This window comes from Suricata suricatta, chromosome 8 (assembly GCF_006229205.1).
Source record: "Suricata suricatta isolate VVHF042 chromosome 8, meerkat_22Aug2017_6uvM2_HiC, whole genome shotgun sequence".
Lineage (NCBI taxonomy): Eukaryota > Metazoa > Chordata > Mammalia > Carnivora > Herpestidae > Suricata > Suricata suricatta.
Window position 1 is genome coordinate 36,380,729 of NC_043707.1, and position 22,035 is coordinate 36,402,763.

The following is a 22,035-nucleotide window of genomic DNA, read 5'->3' on the forward strand; positions in this document are numbered from 1 at the left end:
TTTCCGTCTTTCCTCGGTATGGCTTCCGGAGTGGTTTTCTTACAGCCTGATTCTGTCACTTTGTGCCCTGACATCCTTCGGTGGCTCACTCTTTCCTTCGGAGTAAAAGCCCCAGTTCTAGGAAAGGGCTCTTCACAATCAGGCCAGTGTTTGCCTCTCTGGCATGACACGCACCTTTCACCTTGGCTGCAGCCACCGTGGGGGGTCACCCCGGTCAGGACGCACGCAGTCCAGTGCTCAGCCTCCTGCCCCGTCACTGTCACTATTCATAGTCGCCAGGAAGTGAAACAGCCCCAAAGCGCATCTCTGAGAAATAGATAAGAAACAAGTATGTTTGTACAAAAGAATAAAAAGGAGTAGGTTCTGACACATGGGGCAGCTGGGACGGACCTTGTGCCACGCGGAGGAAACAGACAGGAAGGCCCCAGTATGACGGATTCCAAAATACAGGGATAGGCAAATTCAGGGAGAGGGGGCTGGGGGAGGGGCTGCTGATGGGCGCAGGTTCCTTGGGGGTGATGGAGGTGCTCTGGAGTTGGTGGCAGCTGCGCCACACTGTGTGCTAAAACCCGCTTCATCGCAGACTTCACGATGGGGAATTTTACATTATATGAATTTCACCTCAATAAAAATATGCCCCCTGAAAAGTACAAGAGAGCCTTGAGCAGAAATATTTAGCATTCAGAATAAGTAAGACAGACTGCTGGAATGATAAAAATGTTTACTTCCAGGAGAACTGGCTAGGTTATATCGGAAGGCAGCATTGAAGGAGACCAGAAAGGGCAGGTACACGGGGAAGAGTTGTTCGTACTTGGCCTTGGAAACCTGTAGCAAAGGCACACGTTGTATTTTCTTCCAGTCACACTGTCAAAAACCCCAAATAGGGGGCACAGTCAGTTAAGCATCCCGACTTCGGCTCAAGTCATGATCTCACAGTCGTGAGTTCCAGCCCCGTGTCAGGCTCTGTACTGACAGCTTGGAGCCTTCCTGGGATTTCACCCCCCCACACACACACTCATCTAAAATTAAGAAATTTTAAAAAACCCAAATATTTCCTACCCATTTGTCCCTCGTGCCCTCAGAACTTTTTCAGTTCTTACACGGTTTTCAGGTGGTGCTGGCCCTGGGCATCCTCCATCCCTGCCCTCTTGGGGCCCCTGATCTAGATGAGGACACAGACCACAGAGCGCAGTCCTGTGGTGGGGACCCCGGACCGGCCCAAGGCACAGAGGCCCTGCGTCGCTCCAGGACAGGTGGCCTTGCTAGCTCCACAGGCAGCGTGTCACACACAGACACGTGTCACAGCACAATGACCAGTAAGATGGCGTCTTTTCCCCTCCCTTCCACTTTAGAGAGGAAATTCAAACACTTATCAGGAAGTTTCGAGAACTGGAAGAAATTAAGAGACAAGAAAAAGACGACCCCATGGAAATGACTCTTGAGGTATGTATGGTCCAGCTGTGTTTTCAGGTTCCCGTCCAGTGAGGAGGCTCTCGGTGGATGCATGAAGGTTCTGCTGCTTCTGCCCCCAGGATTTTCCCGACTCCAAGGCTGGGAATCCAGTTCCCTTTTATCATCCCCACTGATTTCCGTAAATTGTGTGTTGAATCTGGAGTTCTGAATGAATAGACTGTTAGTTAAGTGACTTTTTTTTTAATGTTTTATTTATTTTTGGGAGAGAGACAGCATGAGCAAGGAAGGGTCAGAGAGAGAGAGAGGGAGACACAGAATCTGAAGACAGGCTCCAGGCTCTGAGCTGTCAGCACAGAGCCCGACATGGGGCTCGAACCCACAAACCACGAGATCGTGACCTGAGCCGAAGCTGGACACTTATCTGACTGAGCTACCCAGGCGCCCCTAGTTAAGTGACTTTTTGAATTTGCTTTGACTCTTAGACAGCTCACCTGCCGAGTGAAGATCTTCCCCAGATTTCACCTGTGCAGGAAGTGTAACTGTTCAGCAAGGGGGTGACCATCAGTGAATGAGAAGGAGAGTGAGGAGACCCCACAGGGAAGGAGTGACACTCGGTGAGGACATCCCGACACTAATCCTGAATGTTCAGTGTGAGCTTCCGAGTAGGACAGAGCAGGCCTGGCCTGGAGGTGGCCTCCTCTGGCGCCCCCGTGCCTGCCACCAATGTCACACATGTCCAGGTGTTGATGGCATGTGTGGCGCATGGCGGACTGGAGAGCAGAGTAAGTGCAGGCATAGCGCTCTCCTGTCCCCGCTGCTTGTGGAGGCGGCCGCACTCAGGGGTCTCTGTGGCTGTGAGGGGCTCCCATGACACCATCTGGCCCAGTGCTGCCTGCACTTGGGTTGCTGGGGGCTCAGTGTCCTCGCTCATCCATTTTTCCAACTGATGGGCTTTTCCAGATGGCAGGCAGATCCGTTAACACAAATAGCAGAAGTGCTAAAACCCCGTGGCTGCACTTGGCTCCAAGAGGAAACGTGTGGTAGATAAAACCAGGGCAGCCTGGGAAGCGTCCAAAAGGAGCGTGTGTCCAAGATGGTAGAGCACATGAGGCAGCCTCTCCGTGGCCCTTTTTCTGTGAGCCTCTTTCTGCCAAAGACGTGGTGACCTGGGGAGTCCCCCCGGATAGCCGGCTTTCCTTGACATACCCGCTAGCCCAGAAGTGCTGTCGCTTTGAAGGGGAATTACTGTTTTGTAGCAAGTGGCCTGACAGAGATGGTCACTGGCCACCAGGAGAACGGAGGGTGACACGGCTCTAGGGGTGCGAGATCTCCAACAGTGACAATGAAAGTGCTCTGGTTTCAAGCCTGGACCGGCTTCCATGCTCTTCTTCTTTTCTTTAATTTTTTTTTTTAACATTTATTTATTATTGAGACAGAGAGAAACACAGCATGAACAGGGGAGGGGCAGACAGAGAGAGGGAGACAGAATCAAAAGCAGGCTCCAGGATCTGAGCTGTCAGTACAGAGCCCAACGTGGGGATCGAACCCACGAACCATGAGATCATGACCTGAGCCAAAGCCGGTCGCTCAACCGACTGAGCCACCCAGCCGTCCCTTTCAGTCTAGTGGTACAGCTTCCATCTTCTGAGGCCGGCCTCTCTGGCGGGGCCCCCCTGCAGGTCTTCTACGTGACACTGTGTGCGCTTCAGAAAAAGAAAGACCTGGAAGTTGGCATCTGGGGAGGCTGAGCGCAACTCTGGTTACAAATCGGAACAAGCCACAGCTCTACCCATGAGGCGAGGAAAGGCAGTTTCATGGGGCACGCTTGCTTGAGCCCCTGAAGTATGCACAGTGGCCTTGGTCCTGGCACATCCTGCAGGTCAAGGGTGCAGATCAGACAATGTGAACCCATCCTGGTCCCTTCCAGACACTAGTCTTGTTCAACAAAGCATGCTTTTTGTGCATGCGTTTCTGTGCAGGTTTTCCCGGTGCTTTGGAGAACAGCCTGAGTCCTGCAGATTCCCTGGGACGGGTCCAGGCAGCGAGCCTCCCGGGAGACCCCCTGCTTACCTGCACACCATGCCAGCTGCCCTTGGCAGAAGTTAGCCAGGGCAGCTGGCAGCCCGGGCGTGCAGGCTCATCTGTCCTCAGGCACCACGTCACTGTCAGGGGCACTACGACAGCATCTTTCCAAGGGGGTGCTCATAGAGCCCTGAAACGGCAGGGCTCACCGACTGTGACACGGCTGCTCCGGGTGATCCTGACCCCTGGGAAGCACCAGCAGAAGTCAGTGTAGATTTTTCTTCCTATTTTAATCCATCTGGTTCTTGGAGACCCTCCCTCTGCTGAGAGGCCTGCTCAGGATTTCCACAGAAGCACCCATAGGAAGAAACACACGTCCTCCCTTTGCCTCACCAACATGGCGGAGATGGAGAAAAGTCGCTTCAGCGCATTCAGGCACACTTGAGCATGTCTGGTCGGGAGGGTGGCCCTGGCTGTGGCTCCCGGTCCCTCAAGCCTCGTGCTATCGCCGGATGACCCTGTGCTCAGACCGCAGGGCCACCTCCACCGCCAAGCGTGCTGTTTTTCCTGTTGATTCCAGGAATTTGGGATTTCGAGCCTCCTAACTCAGTGCGAGCAGAGCATCTGTGTGTCAGCAGGGACCCGTGATGATAGTTCTTTTCCTCATGGGATTAGATCCTTCATCACTCCTCCCAACAGGGCTCTGGGAGATTTGCTTGGAGTCAGAATTACACTTCTTACTTGGACATCTTATGCAACGTGGAGGTTTTGTGTCCCTACGAACGGCAGAAACGGATCCTGTATCCTCAAGGAAGCGGTGCAGACACACCGTGGACTGCAGACCCGTGTGAGCGGTGCCCACGCACCGTGGACTGCAGACTCGAGTGAGCAGTGCCCACACACCGTGGACTGCAGACTCGAGTGAGCAGTGCCCATGCACCGTGGACTGCAGTCAGCACAGCATCGCACAGCCACCACCCAGGATGAAAGGGGGCTCGGTTTGCTGACTCGGAAAGCTGCCTATGACCTATTGTTTGATGGGAACAAATCCTTCTTCTCCAGAAAAAGTCATAGCATTCATCCCTTTTTATTAGGAAAAAAACTTCTAATACCTGGAATGATGTCTGAACAGATTACCGAAGTATGGCGGGGGAATCATGAGTGCCTTTTTATTTTCTTTTAGGATCGTCTGAATTTTTTACAACAGGCATGTATATCATACAGGCTTTGGGTTGTTTCCTACAGGACTCGGCTCTCAGGATCTGGGCATCAACGATTAGTTGTAGGTTTAGGTGGGGTGAGAGGCGCCTGCAGAGCTCAGTCGGTTAGGCCTCTGACTGGATCTCTGCTCAGGGCTTATCTCAGGATCGGGAATTCAAGCCCCACATTGGACTCTGCACTGAGCATCCTGCCTACTTAGAAAAATAAAATAAATACATAAATGGGGGTGTGGGTATCCGTTTTTAACAGTGGCCTTTTATACATATATGAAAATTTAGAATTCTTTCAGCTGTTTGCCAAGAGTTTTTGAGTAAATGTTCCTTTATCCTTAGGTGACTGATGTGACTTTTTTGCTCAGGTTGGGACAGGCCCCATGATGACAGGTCTTCCCTGACCCTGGAGGAGCAGAGATGTGGGGGTGCATTAGGACTGGAGCAGGAAACAGGCCCCCCTGAGGTCAGGCAGTGGGAGGACCTGGGCTGGCCGAGAGGCACTGGTGGCAGTGGCTGACCCGCTCCAGGGCACTGATATTTGAGCGGCGGCCTGGGCACCTTGAACCCAGGGCAGTTCCACCGTTTTCAAGCTTCAGTCTCTGTGAGGGCATGTTCTCCAGCTACACGTGTCTCTGTGGGTGAGAAGAATAGTCCAGAATGTTGTTTTTATTGAGAGGAGTCATTGCAGATGATGAATTTGGACCCTTTGGTGTGGAAGATATCAGGTTTATTTTAACGATCAAAGTAGCAATTCTTTCACCTCGAAAACCAAGCTAGCAGCCAGTTTCCTTTCACCACAGAGGTCCTTGCTAAAAGACCAAAAGCCGGGCGGCCAAAAAGCCACTGAACCTGGCAGGAGCGCTCAGCAAGCATGGCCTAGGTTGAAGGGGCTGCCCCCTCCCAGGGGAGCACTGCCTCCCGGTTTAGGGGGGTAGATGAAGATGGGGCTGAAATCTGCTTGTTAGTTTCATGTTGTCTCTGCAGGCGTCTTTTGTCCTAAGACTTGACACATGGGTACCGGTTTTTCTTCTAAATTGAAAGTCTAGTCTGATGAGCTTTGCCTGTGTTGTAACCAAGTAGCATCCTGCTGCCTTACCTGATCCCCATCTTCCCTGCCCAGCTGAATCACCCTCTGCACCTTGAATTCCCCGCAGACCCCGGAAGAACCTTCCCTTCCCACCGGCAGGTCCTGTCAGCAGGACTCGAAGCCGGGTATGAGTGAAAAGGGCTCCTCCTGGCCCCCGTCCACCTGCTCCGAGGGCCGAAGAGACACGGCCGCCAGGGTCCTGCAGAGCCGGTGGAGGACATACAGAAACCAGGTGAGAGCCCAGGAGGCCCTGCCATGGTCAGCGTTCACGGAGCCCCTGTGACATGTGGGCAGCTGGCATGTGGGAAAGTGTGGGAGAGAAGAATGTTATGGGGGGTGAGTGAGACACCAGAGCCCAGCCCCACAGTGGAGGAGGAGGGTCCCGCGGGCAAGAAACTGATCCGGTGCACACAGTGGCCACATTCTGGAATCACTGCCCCGTCCCTCTGAGCACAGAGCTGAGCACGGGGTCCACAGTGAGGCAGGTCCATCCAGAGCCCGGGGACCATGGCGAGGCAGGTCCATCCTGAGCACAGGGCCATGGTGAGGCGGGTCCATCCCGAGCACGAGACCCATGGTGAGGTGGGTCCATCTCAGAAACAACTGGAATTATGGAGTGCCTGAGTGGCTCAACTGGTTAAGCGTCCAACTTCGGCTCAGGTCACTATCTCACAGTCTGTGGGTTCGAGCTTCGCGTTGGATTCTGTGCTGGCAGCTCTGCCTGGAGCTGCTTCAGATTCTGTGTCTCCCTCTCTCTCTGGCCCTCCCTTGCTTGTACTCTGTCTCAAAAATAAATAAATGGAAGAAAGGAAGGATGGACGGAAGGATGAACTGGAATTAAAACCCCCAGAGGAGCCCCTTTCCGGGTCACTCAAAGACCTGCCTGAAGCTGCTCCTCATAGGACTGCACGTGTACGGAGCCTGTGTGTCCCAGACGAAGGGAGGCAGGAGCTGTGGACCTGCCGAGTGCCTTCCCGCCTGGGACCAGTGGGGTGAGGGGCCCAGGGAGCCCCTGCACTGTGTCGTTCAGAGGAAGGGGGCTCTTTCCTAAGCTCCTGGGAGAGGGGTTGTCTGCTTGCATGAGCCGCATGCCCCGAGACAGCTCCCTGGTTTTGTAGAACACAGCAGGGCGACCTCTCCCCGCGGGACCAACAAACCCCGTCTAGGCGCCTCCTTGCCCAAATTCCAGAAGGCTGCCAGGAGGGCTTTTTAAATTGCTGTTTCTTCTAAGCCCTCATCATGGAAAGTCCTAGGACAGTTAGAAGAGTTGGAAGCCTTTCGAGAATTCCAGGAGGCTCTACATAAATTCCTGCCACCACCTCGACCCAAGAGTAGTCAACACGTAGCCATGTTTCCTTCCCATCCTGACCACTCTTCCCCAGCTCCATGGGGAAGTGAGGTTCAGATGCTGTGAGTGTCCAGCTTGTGTTGGGTAAGCACGAGGACATCTGGCAGACCACAGCACGTGCCATCCACACCTCAGAAACGGAGCGGTGACCTTAACATCGTCAGGTGTCTCCTGGATGTTTAGACCTCTCCAGATGTCCCAAGATGCCATGTCACTTGTGGGTCCCCTCTATTCCTGGAAGGGGCAGGTTAGCTGTACAGGCTCAACTCGGTTCAGGTTCAGCATTTTTGACAAGAGCATCCCAAGCGGTTCTTGGCACCGGAGACACTGGGCAGTCCCATCCGCTCATCTGACTGCAGGCACTGGGTCATGTTGTGGCTGCCAGTGTTTGGTGCTGTGAAGAAACACCTTTCCCCTGATGGGTCAGGAGAGTGGCCTCTGTGAAGCCTGGTCCCCACCTTCCACTGGTGGCCCCAGCACCCTATTCACCTTGGCTCAGCCCTTCACTTCCCACGGGTGTGGGGTGACTGCAGATCCCCCCGGCTTTGTGGCCCCTTCAGTAAAGCAGTTTTCCTTATCAGCAGAGCACAGCCCCAGGGCCTTCTAGAAAGGCTGGGTAAAAGCTTCAAGTGCTAGGTAAACACTGATTCCTGAGCAGGGAAGGGTCTGGCGGGTGCTCCAGTGGCCAGCAAGTTGCTCCCCACCCTCTCTGCCGGGGCGGCAGCACTGCGGCGTCTAGCAGTGACTATCGTGGTCTTTGTGGTGGTCAAGCCGTCCTGCATTCGGGCAGTGGGAGCACTTGGGGCAGTGGGAGCATTTGGGGCTGGCTTCCGTCCGTGCCTGTGGTCTTGCTGGCCACCCTATTTTCTGGCACAAGAAGGCATTGCAGGCTCCCAATCCTCACCCCAGAGCTAGATGGAGCTTGTGGTTTCCAAGCCACTTGTCTATGTCTGTCTTTTCCCCTAACTTTTCTCCTGATCAGTTGTTCACTTAATTAAAAAGACAGCACAAAAGGTGCTGGGAGAGCAGTGCCCTCGTTCACTGCCCCCCACCTACCAGGCATGGCTTCCACCCCTCCCCACCCAGAAGCTGGGGCACGGCAGCTTTGTGACTCATGAGTTAAATCCTTCCTTCCTTTAGGACTGTGTTAAAAGAACTCAGAACAATCAAATCACGTACCTACATGTGAGAATAAAGCATCTGAAAAGCCACTTGGTTGGAAATCAGGGGGTCTTGGGACCTCCCTCTGGGGTCCTCTTGGTCTGCATGTCTCAGGCTCATACTGGGGTTCGAGGGTGTCTGAGGCCATGAGCAGGGAGGCCCTGAACTCGCCTGGAGCCCTCCTGGCTGGTGTGGTTGTGCCCCATATCTAGCTTTTTTTTTTTTTTTTTTTTAGATTTATTTACTTATTTTCGGAGAGAGAGTAGGGAAGGGGCAGAGAGAGAGAATCCCAAGCAGGCTCAATGCTGTCTGTGCAGAGCCTCTTGTGGGGCTCGATCTCACTGTTCGTGAGCTGGGCCCTTACCCAGCTGAGCCACCCAGACGCCCCGAGAGCTTTGGGGTGAGCCGCAGGCTGCCTCAGCCACAGTCCAACCTGTCTCCTGATTCAGAGGCGGTTCCCTCTTCTCATGCGTCTCAAGTCACAGCACATTTCCACTCCTCCACTTTGCTCTTTTCAGGCTTAATGTTAGACTGCGTCATTCCTCCCCCTGCATGCCTGCCAGTCCCTTCCCTGTCCTCGCCTGCTGCTTGAGATCATCTTTGCCCATCTCAATCGTTACTGTCATTAAACATACATTTCTTTTTCTTTTTTCTTAATTTCCTGCTGGTCCTCATACTCCATTTTTCCTTAGTCTGTCAAGAGGTGAATCCTCTTTGGTCACAGCTGTGGGCCATGCGCTCTGATTATACTGACAGGGAGCTGGCTGATCCCGTCTGATTGACTGTGGCCATGGTCCACCACAGGTGCGTGAACCACCCTGGGTTCCCAGCCGGGAAGGACTTAGGCTTCACCTCCATCTATAAAAATACATGCTCTTGGGACCCATCTGGATCAGCCTGTCTTGGACGTAGCCTTTCTCGAGTCCCTGGGTGCTTGTGACTACGGGTCAGATTTGGGAGCCAGGGACCCAGCCCTGGGGATGGACTTCTCCAGCAGGCAGGGCCCAGCCACCCTGTGACCACCCAGAGAGGTCACTGTGTCAGGCAGCTCTGGCTGGGGGGGGGGTCCCCACCTGGAGTCGAAGACGTGCACTGAGGCTCATGAGTCATGTCTCACAGATCCAGTTATGCTGCTGGCCCCCCAGCACTGTCAGCCGAGGGAAGGAGGAATGGGGGCGCACGGAGCCCCGGGGGGGGGGGCGAGGAGGGGGCTCTCCATGAGGGGTGTGCCCTGGCACGCTGACTCTGCTTTTCCACCCATGGCAACTGTGGCAGGGGCAGGATCAGGAAAGGAACTCTTGTGAAAAAATTCATCCTTGTGTTTAATTCATGATTTATCTCTTTATTTCAGAGAAAAAGGGCTATTCTGGACGAGGTAAGCAAAGTTTATTTCATCCATTTCAAAATGTGTATTTTTGCACCGAAGCAAAGTCCGGGTGGGGGGGTCTCTCTCCAGAGGCAACACAGGCGCCTGTTTTTGTGGAACCAGCCCCAGGTGTTGTGACACCGGATGAGCATTTGGGCAGTGTCACACTTTCAGATTCATTCATTCTTTCATTCATTCATTCTTTCTTCATCTTTTTCATGGTCATCAGTTTAGAGTGAGGCAACCCTTTGGGGCCTCGGGACTCAGAAAGATGGTGACACGAACAGCAGGCGGGTCACCGCAGGTCCAGGCGGGAGGCGTGGTTTAGGGCTCGTGTCACAGTGTACTGGGAGAGCGGGTGTCTGAGCGGCTGGATGCGGGCTGGGAGGTGTTTGGACCGAGACTCCTTGCTGCCGCCGCTGCCTTCCCAGCCTGTTCCCCACTTGGCCTCCGGGGCAGCATGTCTTACAGGTTAAATGACACCCACCACTGCATAAGCCCTGCTTTCAAATTCGTAACAAAATCCAAAGTGCCTAAACACCCTCTGTGCACATGCTCTGGTGGCCCCGCCAGCCCTGCTCCTTCTCTAGCCAGTCTGGAGGCTCCTTAGCACTCCAAGACACTACCAGGCGTATTCCTGCCCCGGGGCATTTGCACTTGCTCCCTCTGCCTAGAAGGCTCTTCCTCCGGATACATGCACCTCTTGCCCCCTTGCATTACACAGGTCTGCATGGAAACATTACCTCCTCAGAGACGCTCCCTCTCTGACTGCCCCGTGCCAGCCGTCCCTCCAGCCCTGGGTCCTGCTTTATTTCTCTCTGTGCTTTTTATCCCTATTTGATATTTTGATAGTTTACTTTTTTAAATTGCTTATCTCGCATTGCGATGGAGGTTCCACAGAGGCAGCGTGTCTCTGACTGGCGGCCACAGCTCCTAGGGTGGAGCCTGCCATGCAGTGGGCTCTGGGCAAGAATTGTGGAATGAGTGGGGGAAAGGGTAAATTTGGGACTCCTTCAGGGACCCCGTTGTGTGATTCCCAGCTGGCCAGCGCATGCTGTCTTGCTCTGCTGTGTGTCTTCCGGTGCCGCCCCAGGCCTGAGCCTCCTGGTCTCGCAGGCAGGTGTGGTGCGGCCAGGGGGCTGGGCTTCTGCCATCACCCTCAGCCCGTGTTGCCCGCAAGGAGCCCTAAGTCCCTGTCATCCGTGTGCGGCGAGCCCCCTGTGTCGGCCTACACATCCATTTCCTGTTCAATTTTGCCGTAACAAAGGTTCCATTAGTGTACTTTGTTGGGCCTGTTTGTTTTTTTTTTATGGTTATTTTTGAGAGAGAGTGTGAGCAGGGGAGGGTCAGAGAGAGAGGGAGACACAGAATCCAAAGAGGCTCCAAGCTCTGAGCTGTCAGCACAGAGCCCCACACGGGGCTCAAATTCAATGAATGGTGAGATCACAACCTGAGCGGAAGTCAGACACTTAACCAACTGAGCCCCCCAGGCGCCCCTTGTTGGGCCTATTTCTTAACCGGGAGTTCAGGAAATCTGCTTCACCTTCCCCTCAATAGGAACAAAGCAAAGGTGTTTGTTTATTTTTTGGTGACTGATTCTAGAAGCATCTAGATCTCTAAACACACGATGTGTCAGGACTCAGCATACTAGCGTGTTGTTCCCCTAAAATGCTGAGAGAGCTGAGCTTCTGTGTCACATTGTGCCATGTTCGCCCAGGGCTGGCGGCCCCTGCCCGAGACCCACAACCCTGCCTGATTCCAGAACTCAGCAGTGTCCACGTGTGCGTCTGAAGAAATTACTGAAGGTGGAGTTCAAAGGATAAATAATTCCTTTGTAACAGGGTGAGATCATGTTCAGCCCTGCTTGATTTTGTGTTTTCTTAATGTTTATTTTTGAGAGAGAAAGCAAGCACAGGTAGGGAGGGGCAGAGAGAGAGAAGGGGACAGAGGATCCCAAGCAGGCTCTGTGCCAACAGCAGTGAGCCCAAGTGGAGAACTCACGAACCGTGAGATCACATGGAGCTGAGGTCAGACACTCACCTGACGGAGCCACCCAGGCGTCCCTGCCCTCCTTGATTTCGGAAGATGTGTGCAGAAAGCATGTGGTGTGACATAAACTACCCAACACAGAAACATAACTGCTGTGAAATATGGACGAATACTAGCAGCTAAATCTAATAGCCTTTAACAGAGGGTTTGGTTTCCTGCGGGATTGGGCCACTGTGCCTCTCTCTGCCCAGTGACGGGTATGTTTCTTCCTGGGGAGATGCTGAGTGAGCAACGGAGAGGCCGTGGTGATGCCATAGTGACAGAAGCTGTTTCTCGGCTGCTCGGGCTTTGCCCTCCGATCTCCCTTCCTCTGTACCTGCCATCTTCCTGGGGAATTGACACCCACTTCCCTCCCTCCTCGTTCCCTGCCAGGTGGCCATGGTGCTTCAGGCCGCGTTCAGGGGACACGTAGCGCGGGCGAAGCTATTATCCAGCCAAGCATGTTCTTCGGGATCTCCTGGCCCGCCCCACCAGGTAAGCCCCGGCGCCGGGCACAACAATGCGCTGACCACGCTCTCCCCGTTTCACGTCTCCTGCCTCATCCATGGAGGCCCTGCGGTGCCATCCCTTCTTTGTGTCCTACCTCATACCTTACTGCCTGTCACGGGGTACATCAGGCTAGGCAGGCTCAGATGGATTTAACGTCAGGGGCCAAACTGCTCTGAGGTGCTTACATGCTCGATGGCACGTCCATCTCACAGTTAAGATATAATCTTGACGTGTCTCCCTGCTCTGTGAAAACAAGATGTTCATTTTAAGAATCTCTAGAGTGAGAATCAGGAAGCTGCTAACTACCTAGCACCCAGTTGAGCCACTGGGACAGGGCCATGCTCTCATTGGGCTATCCAAGGGCCAGGCAGAGGTCCTGGCCATACTTGCTGTCATTTTGCTGCAGGACCCTCCATCCCCACACTTTCCGAGCCCCACCATCCAGGCTGAGGGCAGCCCAGGACAGGAGGAGGCCATCACCGCCATCCAGTCCGTCCTCCGGGCACATCTGGTGTGGCTCAGGTAAGTCCAACCGCAGGCCTGCCTCCGTTCTCTATCCCCGGGAAATACCGGCCACAGACGCAGTGCAGGGAGCTGCCCGTCCAGGAGGCCGGCCCGTGGTGCCCAGGCGCAAGGTGTGGGAGCCAGCACCTTGGCGGGTCGCCCAGACAAAAACACCCTGTGTGGAGTTCCTCCTGAATGTGCAGTGCTGGCCTTCAGGAAGATGCCTTCCCACAACCAGGAGACGTGGCAGGCCAGAGTGGAGATGACAGCTGGCTGTGTGTGGCTGGAGGGGGCCCCCTCCTCCTGGAGGCTGTGGTGATGGTTCTCTGACTGGCAGCACTGCCTCTGTTCTATATCCCCGGGAAATACCGGCCACAGATGCAGTGCAGGGAGCTGCCTCAGGCTGGGGGCCCCGTGGCAGTGTTAGACACTGTGTGGCTCCAGCACCTGCCACTTGGTAGGCTGGTCATCTTGTCCTAATGCATCATCTTTTTTAAAACAAAGCGTGACAGGCAGGCACGGGTGTCATCAGAACCTTCCCAAGGCAACAATGATGTTCTCGGTAGCACCACTGCTGCCAGACCTACGGGTGCACTGGCTGCAGAGCCTCAGAGCCCATCTGAGCCCTGGAAGTGGGGGGTCTGCATGGAGGCAGAAGGAGTGTCCCTGGAGGCTGGGGGTAGGGGTGTCTGCATGTTGGCAGAGGGAGCGTCCCTGGGGGAGTGGGGGTGGGAGGGCTGTGCTGCTCTGGGCTCAGGCTCCCTACACCTCCCCACTCTCATCCTCCCCAGTGTCAGTCTCAGTTCCTTTCTGCCACAGGAGAGCCAAGTAGAGCCAGAATCACATGGTCCTGGTTCCCTGTGAGCCGGGACGGCCGGGGGCTCCACATGGGTCAGGGTCCATCCCAGTGTGGCCAGCACACCCGGTGACCATGTCTGCTGGGACGGGAAAGGCATGGGAGACAGTGGGAAAGGAAGGTGTCTGGCCCTAACCTCAGCCTTTCACTCGCCCTACTGGCCTCCTGCATATCCATGAGCCCCGCTGTGGGCCTCAGACCACATAGGCCTTCTGTGAAGTCCAGGCATCCGGCCTCTCTCTCTCTTGCAGCGCTGCCAGTCAGAGAACCATCACCACAGCTTCCAGGAGGAGGGGGCCCCCTCCAGCCACACACAGCCAGCTGTCATCTCCACCCTGGCCTGCCACGTCTCCTGGTAATTTCACTTCCGGTTCCATTTCCCTGGCCCTCTGAGCTTCCAGCAAAGAGCTGCCACTGCCCCGGGAGTCTGGGGTGCGGGCACACAGGGGCCTGTCCGCTGTGACCACCCACTGCCAGTGAGGCCACGGCAGGGAGATCCTGGACCTCAAAAGAGGCTTCTGGGGTCAGTGACAACAGCTCTAGGGTCAGTGATGGTGGCCTCGGGGGACCTGAGGGCCACACAGTTGGAGCTTCGTGTCTCATGCATCTTTGATTTTCATTCGTGGCTCTAACTGGAGCTGGTGGTTTCCCTCCTGTGGGCCAGTGCTTTTCCTGTTTGTCGGGTTTAGGTGAAGCTTTGCTTGTATTTGTTCCTTGGCCTCTGGAGGTCCTCAGATGGCACAGAAATCCCTGGGGCTGGCAGGGCTGCTGTGCCCCAGTGCAGCCCGGAGACAGACATGGGGTCCCAGGCAGGGGCCTGGTCTTTGGGCCCCATCTCCTCGCGGAGGTGGACACCCGGTGAGAGCCTGGACATTGCTTTCAGGCCCCGCGATTATGCCCTCCCCTCACCCCTCCTCTGCTATGACTTGCTCGCGCTCTTAATGTCATGCTGGCCATGGATGACAACATGGTGCCATGATGTCTGAGATGGTCACTGGACCAAGAAAGGCAGTCCTGAGGTCCTGTCAGTGACGGTGGTACTCTGTCACCACACGGCGCTCACGTGGGAACGTTTCCAGTGACTTCCGTCCTGAGCTCGTAGGCCACAATGGTGGTCTAAGGACAGGTGGGGAGTCGAGCTTCATGTCAGAAAACATCACCAGAGGAAGGCAAACCCACTGGGGTGGGAAGACGGGGGGAGGTGATGAGTCCTGTCTGTGTCCCATGCCAGCCATGTGCAGGGTGGATGCTTCTAGCATGCGTGTCATTTCAGGTCCAGAGAACAGTGAAGGAAGCAGTGGGGAGGCCACGCAGGGGCCGTCGGCTGAGGCTGAGGCACCAGAGAAGCCAGTAGCCCTGCGGCTCCACTCTGGTAAGTAGGGGCGGCCACAGCCTTCGGGGCTGGGTCTCAGAGACAGTCCTGAGGAGCTGCAGGCACGTCTGCCCTGGAGATCACCACGTGGGAAATCATGCTATGTCCGTCCAAGTCACTCGGCCTGGCCTGTCAGGGCTCGCAGATGCTGCACCTGGCGCCCCATGGGCCCCGGAGGTCAAGAGCAAACCACGGCAGCAGCAGCAGGACATAGCACATGTACGGGGCCCGAGGATGCTGCCCAACTGCTGACTGCATCATCCCCTGCCTAGAGGAGTGACTGTACACACTGCTCTCAGGTCCTGGGAGGGCGGTCTGGCCCTTGTTTGGTTCGATTGTGATAGTGTTTTTGAAGAAAAAAAATGGAAGATAACCGTAAAAGCAGATGTTTTAGCATCCTAAGGCTCTCCGTTCGTGCACTCCCTCTATAGTGCCAGAGGACGGCTGAGCAGCCACTGGCCTTCAGGTGGCTGAGCTTAGCTTCCTCCCCTCTTTACCCCAAACCAGTGACCAGCTGCCCTCTCTCCCCTCCCTAGGCAGAGTGTGGCCCTTCCTCCTGTCCCTCATCCTGTCAGGCTCTCATCAGGACCCCTGGGGTGCAGGCGGTCCACACGGTGCCCCTTCCGGTGTAGATAGAGGGTCCTAGATGGTTGCTGTGATGAAGAGCCCGAGAGAGGGGTTGCCAGGCACCGCGTGGCCCTGTCTCCCCATCAGGTGAACGTGCCACGAGGAGGTGGGCTCCTACAACTCAGGTGGCCGCCATCCTCACCAGCACTGGGTCACAGCTCCTGCCCAGGCCCCAGGCTTGGGGCACCACGGTGAGAGTAGCCCCCAGGACCTCTGGCCATGCCCAAGCTTGCCTACTGCTGGCTGGCCTTCACCTTCTGCAGGCATTTGCCTTTTTGAAATGGCCACTGTCCACGGCTGAGCCTGGAGACTGAGGTGGTTTGTGGCTGCATGACCCTGACCCTGATGGTCATTCCCACCTTCACTACTCTTGGGCCTGATCTTGGGCTTGCCTGGCAGGGAGCAGGTGCTGTGCAGAGTATCCAAGACTGGTGGCCGGGGTGTGCCCAGCTCTGGGCAGCTGCAGTGACCACCCCGCTCTGGTTCCTTGCAGGGCTGTCCTCTCCCTCGGGACCGGGCCCTGCAGACGATGGCAGCTCCGACGACTCCGATGAGATCGTGGTGGCTCCAGCTGTGGCCGCAGGGAAGACTGCTTCCCCACCTTAGGCCCCAGGCCTGCCCCTCACATGGTGACAGCCCTGCAGGGAAGCTTGGGGTTCAGAGGACACAGCATGTCCTAGCAGATGGCTAACTACAACAGGGAAGTGTTTTTATCTTGTTAGGAAAGAGCTCCCCGCTCTGCACACCTTAGCGCCCTCATCAGTTCTTCCATTTGGTTTGCTCGCCTGTTTGGTTGGTTGGTCGGTCAGGGAATCCTGAGTGCCTTGATTTCATCTCTGGGAAGGGCCAGCTGGGCTGGTTTTCAGTGTCACACAGACAGATGCTACTGCACAGGACAGGGCAGCCGGGAGCCCTGCAAAGACACGTTCTCAGGAGCGGCTTCCTGGCCACCCCTGGCCTTGAGCTGGGAAGACTGGCCCTGTCTAGCGCCACGACACCTCCTTCTCCCGCCATCTTCCCTGGCACCACGCGCTCTGATCTCCACCTGGCAGGTGAAGCTGGACATGCCAGGCCATACCTTCTGGAAGAGACAGGACAGACCCTCGTGACAGGGCACAGTGTTTCTGTCTCATGAGAGATGAAGACGTCGGGGCCCCGAGATGGGCTCATATTCCTCAGGCTCCTCCTCCTGCCCCTGTCCACCTTCACCTGCCATCATCCCCATCCTCAGGGCCCTGTCCCCAAGAGCTGCTGTACGCAGGGAGGAGTTTGGCGGTATCTTGTCACTGGGTACGTCAAGCCTTAAAAGGTACCAAACTCCGATCGCAAAGTAGTATCAGGTTACCCTTTGAGGAGCACATTGGGGTGAGCTGTCCCCAGGCCCTGGGAGCAGGAGTGTGGGGCTCACCCCAGGGGAGGGTTCCAAGCAGGCCACGGGTGGGGGGTGCTCTCCCAGCCTGTGCCACACAGAGCTCCCCCTTTGTCTTCGAGGTCAGCCCTTGCTGCTGGGACGCGAAGCGCCTCAGGCCTGGGTGGGATGCCAAGGGTGCCCCGTGCCCCTAGGTCGGGCACCCAACTTTCTACAGGTCCCACAGCTGACGTTAGAAAGCTCACTCTTGCTGGAATCTGGTCCTTTTGAGGGTGAAACTTGGGGAGTAGGACATTCTTCTTTGGGGAAACCCATGGGCCCTCCTCCCTGAGGTCAGGAAGCTTCTGGCGCCAGGACCGGCGGGGCACTCCGTGGTCACCCACCCGGAGTCGGCAGGACCACTGGCCGGGCTCTGTCCACACAATGGCTGGAGGAAAAGCTCACCCAGAAGGCTCGGCTTGTTTAGTCTTGTTGGCTCAGCCTGTGGGCTACGAAGTCCATTTTCTTGTTTCTTGTGTTTCCCACTGGACCAACTGGTACCCAGACCGGATCCGTTGTTGCTTCTGGCTTGTTTCATGCATTGGGTCTGTTCCCCAGTGACACGACCACCCTCATCTGGGTCCCGGGCTCAGACCTAAGGTTCTGTAGGGGCTGGACAAGCGCTGGGGGCCTGCCCGGCACTCAAACAATGGGCATTTCTGCCCTACTTACCGTTTGGGCCTGGAGAACAAGGCCCCACATGGTGTCTAGGCTGGCCTGGCGCTGTGACCAGAGGGGCCTGGCCAGGGGGTGGCCCGAGAGAGCGAGATCAGCCTGTGCGCCTGCGTTTCCCAAAGAGACACCCCTGAGATTTGTAAATATGTACATTCATCTGCCTGCGTGCCTTCTTCTTGTTGATCTATTAAAAGCAAACATTCTCGAAGCTGCCTCGGTCATGGATGCTCCTCTAGGCCACCGAGAGTTCAGCCCCTGTCATGTGCATGCCCTCTGGGGGACTGCCTGCCCTGGGGCCCTGTGACCCTGCAGGCCCTGAGGAGAGCCCCAGGCTGCAGCCTGCTGGCAGGGCCTGGCCTCGGCTTCCAGGGCCAAGAGCCAGAATGGCTTAGAGGGCCCACACCCCACGGCAACGCTTGCTTGGCCATGGCGCTCCGCAGGGAAGATCCAGCAGAAAGAAGCACCTGCGATGTCAGGCATTAAGCGCCCCAGAGGCACAGGTCTGTGCGCTCCCGGGGTTGGGGGGGTGAGGGGGGAGACACATTGGCCCCCTGTGCCTTGCTGTCACTGTGGCAGCTGCACAGAGGCTGGGGGCTGCCAGGCAGTGCTGCTCTAGAAGCATGTCCTGTCTCCACCCCAGCTGCCCTCACAGCAGCAACGTCTCCTGGCTCCACTGGAGTCGGCCTCCTGCTGGGGCGGGGGGGGGGGGTGCTTCATGGCTACGACACCCAGGAAGTGGCGCTGTCCCCTACCAGGATGCATGGAGGCCGACCACCACCAAGATGCTCCTCCTGTCACCTGGGACTCAGGAGAGACCCCAGCCCAGGAGCCAGGGACGGCGCCAGGTGATCAGAGAGGAGTCCTAGCAGTGCCACGGCCCTCTGCGGCCCTGGCACCCACCTGGCACACATGGGGAGAGGGCACTGAGGGCAGTGCCAGTGGGAAGAGCCGGGGAAGGACCAGGCGGTTGCCCAGACATGAGCAAATAGGGGCATAAGCGCCATCCCAAGGGGCGAGCCGGGTGGCAGAGTTTTCAGGGAGCTCAGCTGTGGGTCCCCGCGCCGAGTGACCCAGGAGGGGGGGTGCGGCCTGGGAGGTACACCTGGCAGAGCAGACAGGTGAGGGCCCACAGTGGGAGGCCACCAAGACATGGAGCCCCACAGGGGGAGGCCTCCCCACTGACTGGGCAGCTTGACGGTTTGGGGTTTTTTTTATTATTTAAGTGTATTTATTTTGAGAGAGGGTTTGGGGTTTTTTTTATTATTTAAGTGTATTTATTTTGAGAGAGAGGGAGCGAACACAAGTGGGGGAGGGGGGTAGTGGGGGAAGGGGAGGAGGGGGGAGAGAGGGAGAGAAAGGGAGAGAGAGAGAGAGAGAGAGAGACCGACCCAAGCAGGCTCCATGCCATCAGCACAGAGCCGGGCGTGGGCCTCAATCCCATGAACTGGGAGACCACAACCTGAGTGGAAACCACGAGTTGGATGCTTCACCGACTGAGCCCCCTGGAGGCCTCGCAATGGGGTGCCCACTCCTCTGTGTGAGGGAGGAACTCTGTGAGACAGACCAGTGGCCCTGACTGCACATGCTGGCTGTGCTCTGTCCCATGAATGTCCTCCATCATATGGGCACGTGCTCTCTGCCCTTCAGACGGAGTTGAAGCCTCCGTCCTGGCAAAAGTACCAACCATGTCAGGAAAAGGGAAGCCAGCCTAGCTCGTCACCGGAGCAGATACGCATGCCTTTCTCTTTCTTTGCTTCGCTTGCGAGAAATCAACACCCTGTGCAGATACCCGCTACCCTTCACAGTCCGAACACCATTTATTTATTTATTTATTTAAAATGTTTTATTTATTTTCGCAAGAGAGACAGCGTGAGCAGGGGAAGGGCAGAGAGAGAGGGAGACAAAATCCGAAGCAGCTCCAGGCTCCAAGCTGTCAGCACAGAGCCCAACATGGCACTCGAACTAACAAACCGCGAGATCATGACCTGAGCTGAAGTCAGACATTCAACCAACTGAGCCCCCCAGGTGCTCCCTGAACACAATTTAAATTCCATGGAGTCCATGTGGCCCAGGCAGCAGCACCTGCTGCCACATAGCTCAGCGTCTCTGAGGGCCAGGGGTCCAGCAGGCGGCCCCTCTGGGGTCTCACTTGCCAAGTTCCCAGGGGCCAACTGGCCCCACACTCCTGCCGGCTAAGTGTCCTCAAAGACAAGAAATCCCACCTGAAACTTAAACACGACACCATCAGGTGGCTCAAGAGAGGGAGTGGGGGACGCACTGGACTTCGGCACTTCTATTTAGAATTATTCTGAGGACAGGCCATTTGTACGCAAGACTTGGGGAGGGAAGAGGTTTGCACTCTGTGCTGCTCATTAGTGGCCTTGGCAGGATATCTGTCTTGTGTGCCCCCGAAATCCTGTCATTTTTACTTGCCCCCAGGGGCGCGATGCAGTAGCCTGGGCTGGGTGCTTCAGAAGCCTCACGTTCGGGGGCCTCTGGGACTCTGCTGGGCCCCTGCCAGGGAGTAAAGGGCCGGCCGCAGGGAAGGGGCCCTGCCACCAGCCCGCGCCCCCTCCTCTCACACTGCCCCTCCATCCCTTCTCCCTGCCGGCCTGCAAGGACTGCAGTGTCAAGAAACAAAAATGTGAGGAGTGCGTGAGTGGCTCGGTCGGTGGATCATGTGACTCGATTTCGGCTCAGGTCAGGGTCCTGCTGGGATCAAAGACCCTGACTGAGGTTCTCCCTGCTCCTCCCCTGCTCCTATGCTTGTGCTCGCTCTCAAAAATAAAAAAATTAAAAATTACGAACGAACTGAATGTGTGTTTTCATTTGGGGGTGTCTCTCAAACTCTACTCAGCTCTTGCTTTGGGGGCAGTGAGGAATCTGTGACAGGAGCCACAGAGCCAGGGGGAGGACAGTGCTGCTCTCTGGGAAAACCGCTTCCTGAAACTTCGCTGGCAAACGGCAGCTTGCTGGCCCTGGACCCCGCAGGAGTCTTCCCAGAGCCCCTGTAGGGCCCTGTCGGCTCCATCCGGGCCCGGACCCACCACTTGCCCCGTCATCACGGGTCTCCGCCAACAGCTTGTCTGGAGGCTCAGGGCTCTGTCCAGGAGCTGTGTGGGCCTTAGGAGTCTGTGATGGCAGAGGGCAGAGCACGTCAGACACCTTCCTGGCCACCCGCCTGCCCCTGCATGTCCTCCTGGAGGCTGGGGTCCACCCGCAGGGGGCAGCCTCTAGGGCAGGGGTCTAAGCTGGGCTCGCAAGGGAATGGAGTAAGGTCCTGGCCAGCAAGGGTAGGTAGACATGTGGATCTGCTGGCACCCAGATACACACATGCACACGTCTGCCTCCTGTTCCTGCCACGAGGATCTTCACGCACACACGCAGATACACAAGTACACAGACGCAGACACCCCACTCCCTGTTCCTGCCCCCAGCTTGCAGCCCTCGGGAATTGTTAGTTTGAAAGTAGTGCCCAGCCTGGCCTGCAAGGAGCACGTGGGCCTCCTTACAGACTCTTAACTGAGAGTTATCCCCAGGCCCTCGTCAAGATGATTTTAAATGAGATTTCTCAAAAGTCACCAGGGAATAGGAGACACAGTGTCAGAATCTGAGTCCCTGGCTCCTTCCAGCACCTGCTCCTGGGCTGCAGACACGAATGAGGAGGAGCAGGTCCATGCTCCAGGCTGGGACACCAGCTAAGGGCCTTCAGCCAGTACCTTCCACTCACATCCTGGGAACCCAGTCGGGCTGCTGACAGCACAGAGGGGCGGCCCCATTCGCCAGAGCCTGCCCAAGGAGCCTGTGAAGTTTCCATGGAGCCCTTTATGAATAGGGAGAGGGGTGCCCCGGAGTGAGCCGTTAATTAAGCCCCAGAACAGCCTAGGATTCAAAGGAGAGGGTCCAATGTGTGCCAAGTCCCCCGGGGCTGCCATTCAGGTTCCCAGCCTGGCCGCTGGCTTCCTGAGTCCTCCCCTTCCTGGCCTGTGGTTCTGAAGGAATGAAAGCCAGAAGGGGGGCAGGGGGAGTGGCAGGGTCAAGGCCCCAGTGCGGCTGTCCCTGCTCATGGTGGCCTCACCCCCCGCCATCCATCTAGGCTGTCTTTTCCCCAGCTCAGCACTGGCTCTCTCTCTCAGCAGCACTGATGCAGTGGCCCAGCCTCCATGTCTCATCTACCCCCCCAAAGCGATTTTTCTCCTGCCCCCTGGCCTGTGACCAGCCCCTTCCCCTGCCTATTAGATGCGGGCATCCCCAGGGCTCCTCCCCCAAATGCTGACATACGTGGATGTCTGCACCTGCGTGTCTCAAACGCGTCACACTCAGCTCGGCCCAGCTCTCAGTGACCTTCACCCCTAACCTGCCCCTTTCCAGCGATCCAGGGGTGCCATCCCCATGGGCATCATCACGAGCCACTCAGTTTCTGAGCCAGAAAGCCTGGGCATGC

At 56.4% G+C, this 22,035-nt stretch overlaps 1 protein-coding gene across 19 annotated transcripts in view; it reads left to right on the forward strand.

Moving 5' to 3' along the window:
- Positions 1-17,799, forward strand: part of IQCE (IQ motif containing E) — a 43,895-nt gene extending 26,096 nt beyond the window's left edge. For all 19 annotated transcript variants that reach the window (XM_029946822.1, XM_029946824.1, XM_029946825.1 and 16 more), the window contains 8 exons: positions 1,353-1,443; positions 5,804-5,968; positions 9,597-9,620; positions 12,033-12,134; positions 12,556-12,671; positions 13,761-13,864; positions 14,783-14,881; positions 16,002-17,799. In XM_029946822.1, the coding sequence (XP_029802682.1) occupies positions 1,353-1,443; positions 5,804-5,968; positions 9,597-9,620; positions 12,033-12,134; positions 12,556-12,671; positions 13,761-13,864; positions 14,783-14,881; positions 16,002-16,114 (814 nt within the window). In that variant the 3' untranslated portion in view covers positions 16,115-17,799. The remainder of the gene's footprint in view (positions 1-1,352; positions 1,444-5,803; positions 5,969-9,596; positions 9,621-12,032; positions 12,135-12,555; positions 12,672-13,760; positions 13,865-14,782; positions 14,882-16,001) is intronic.
- The last annotated feature ends 4,236 nt before the right edge of the window (positions 17,800-22,035 follow it).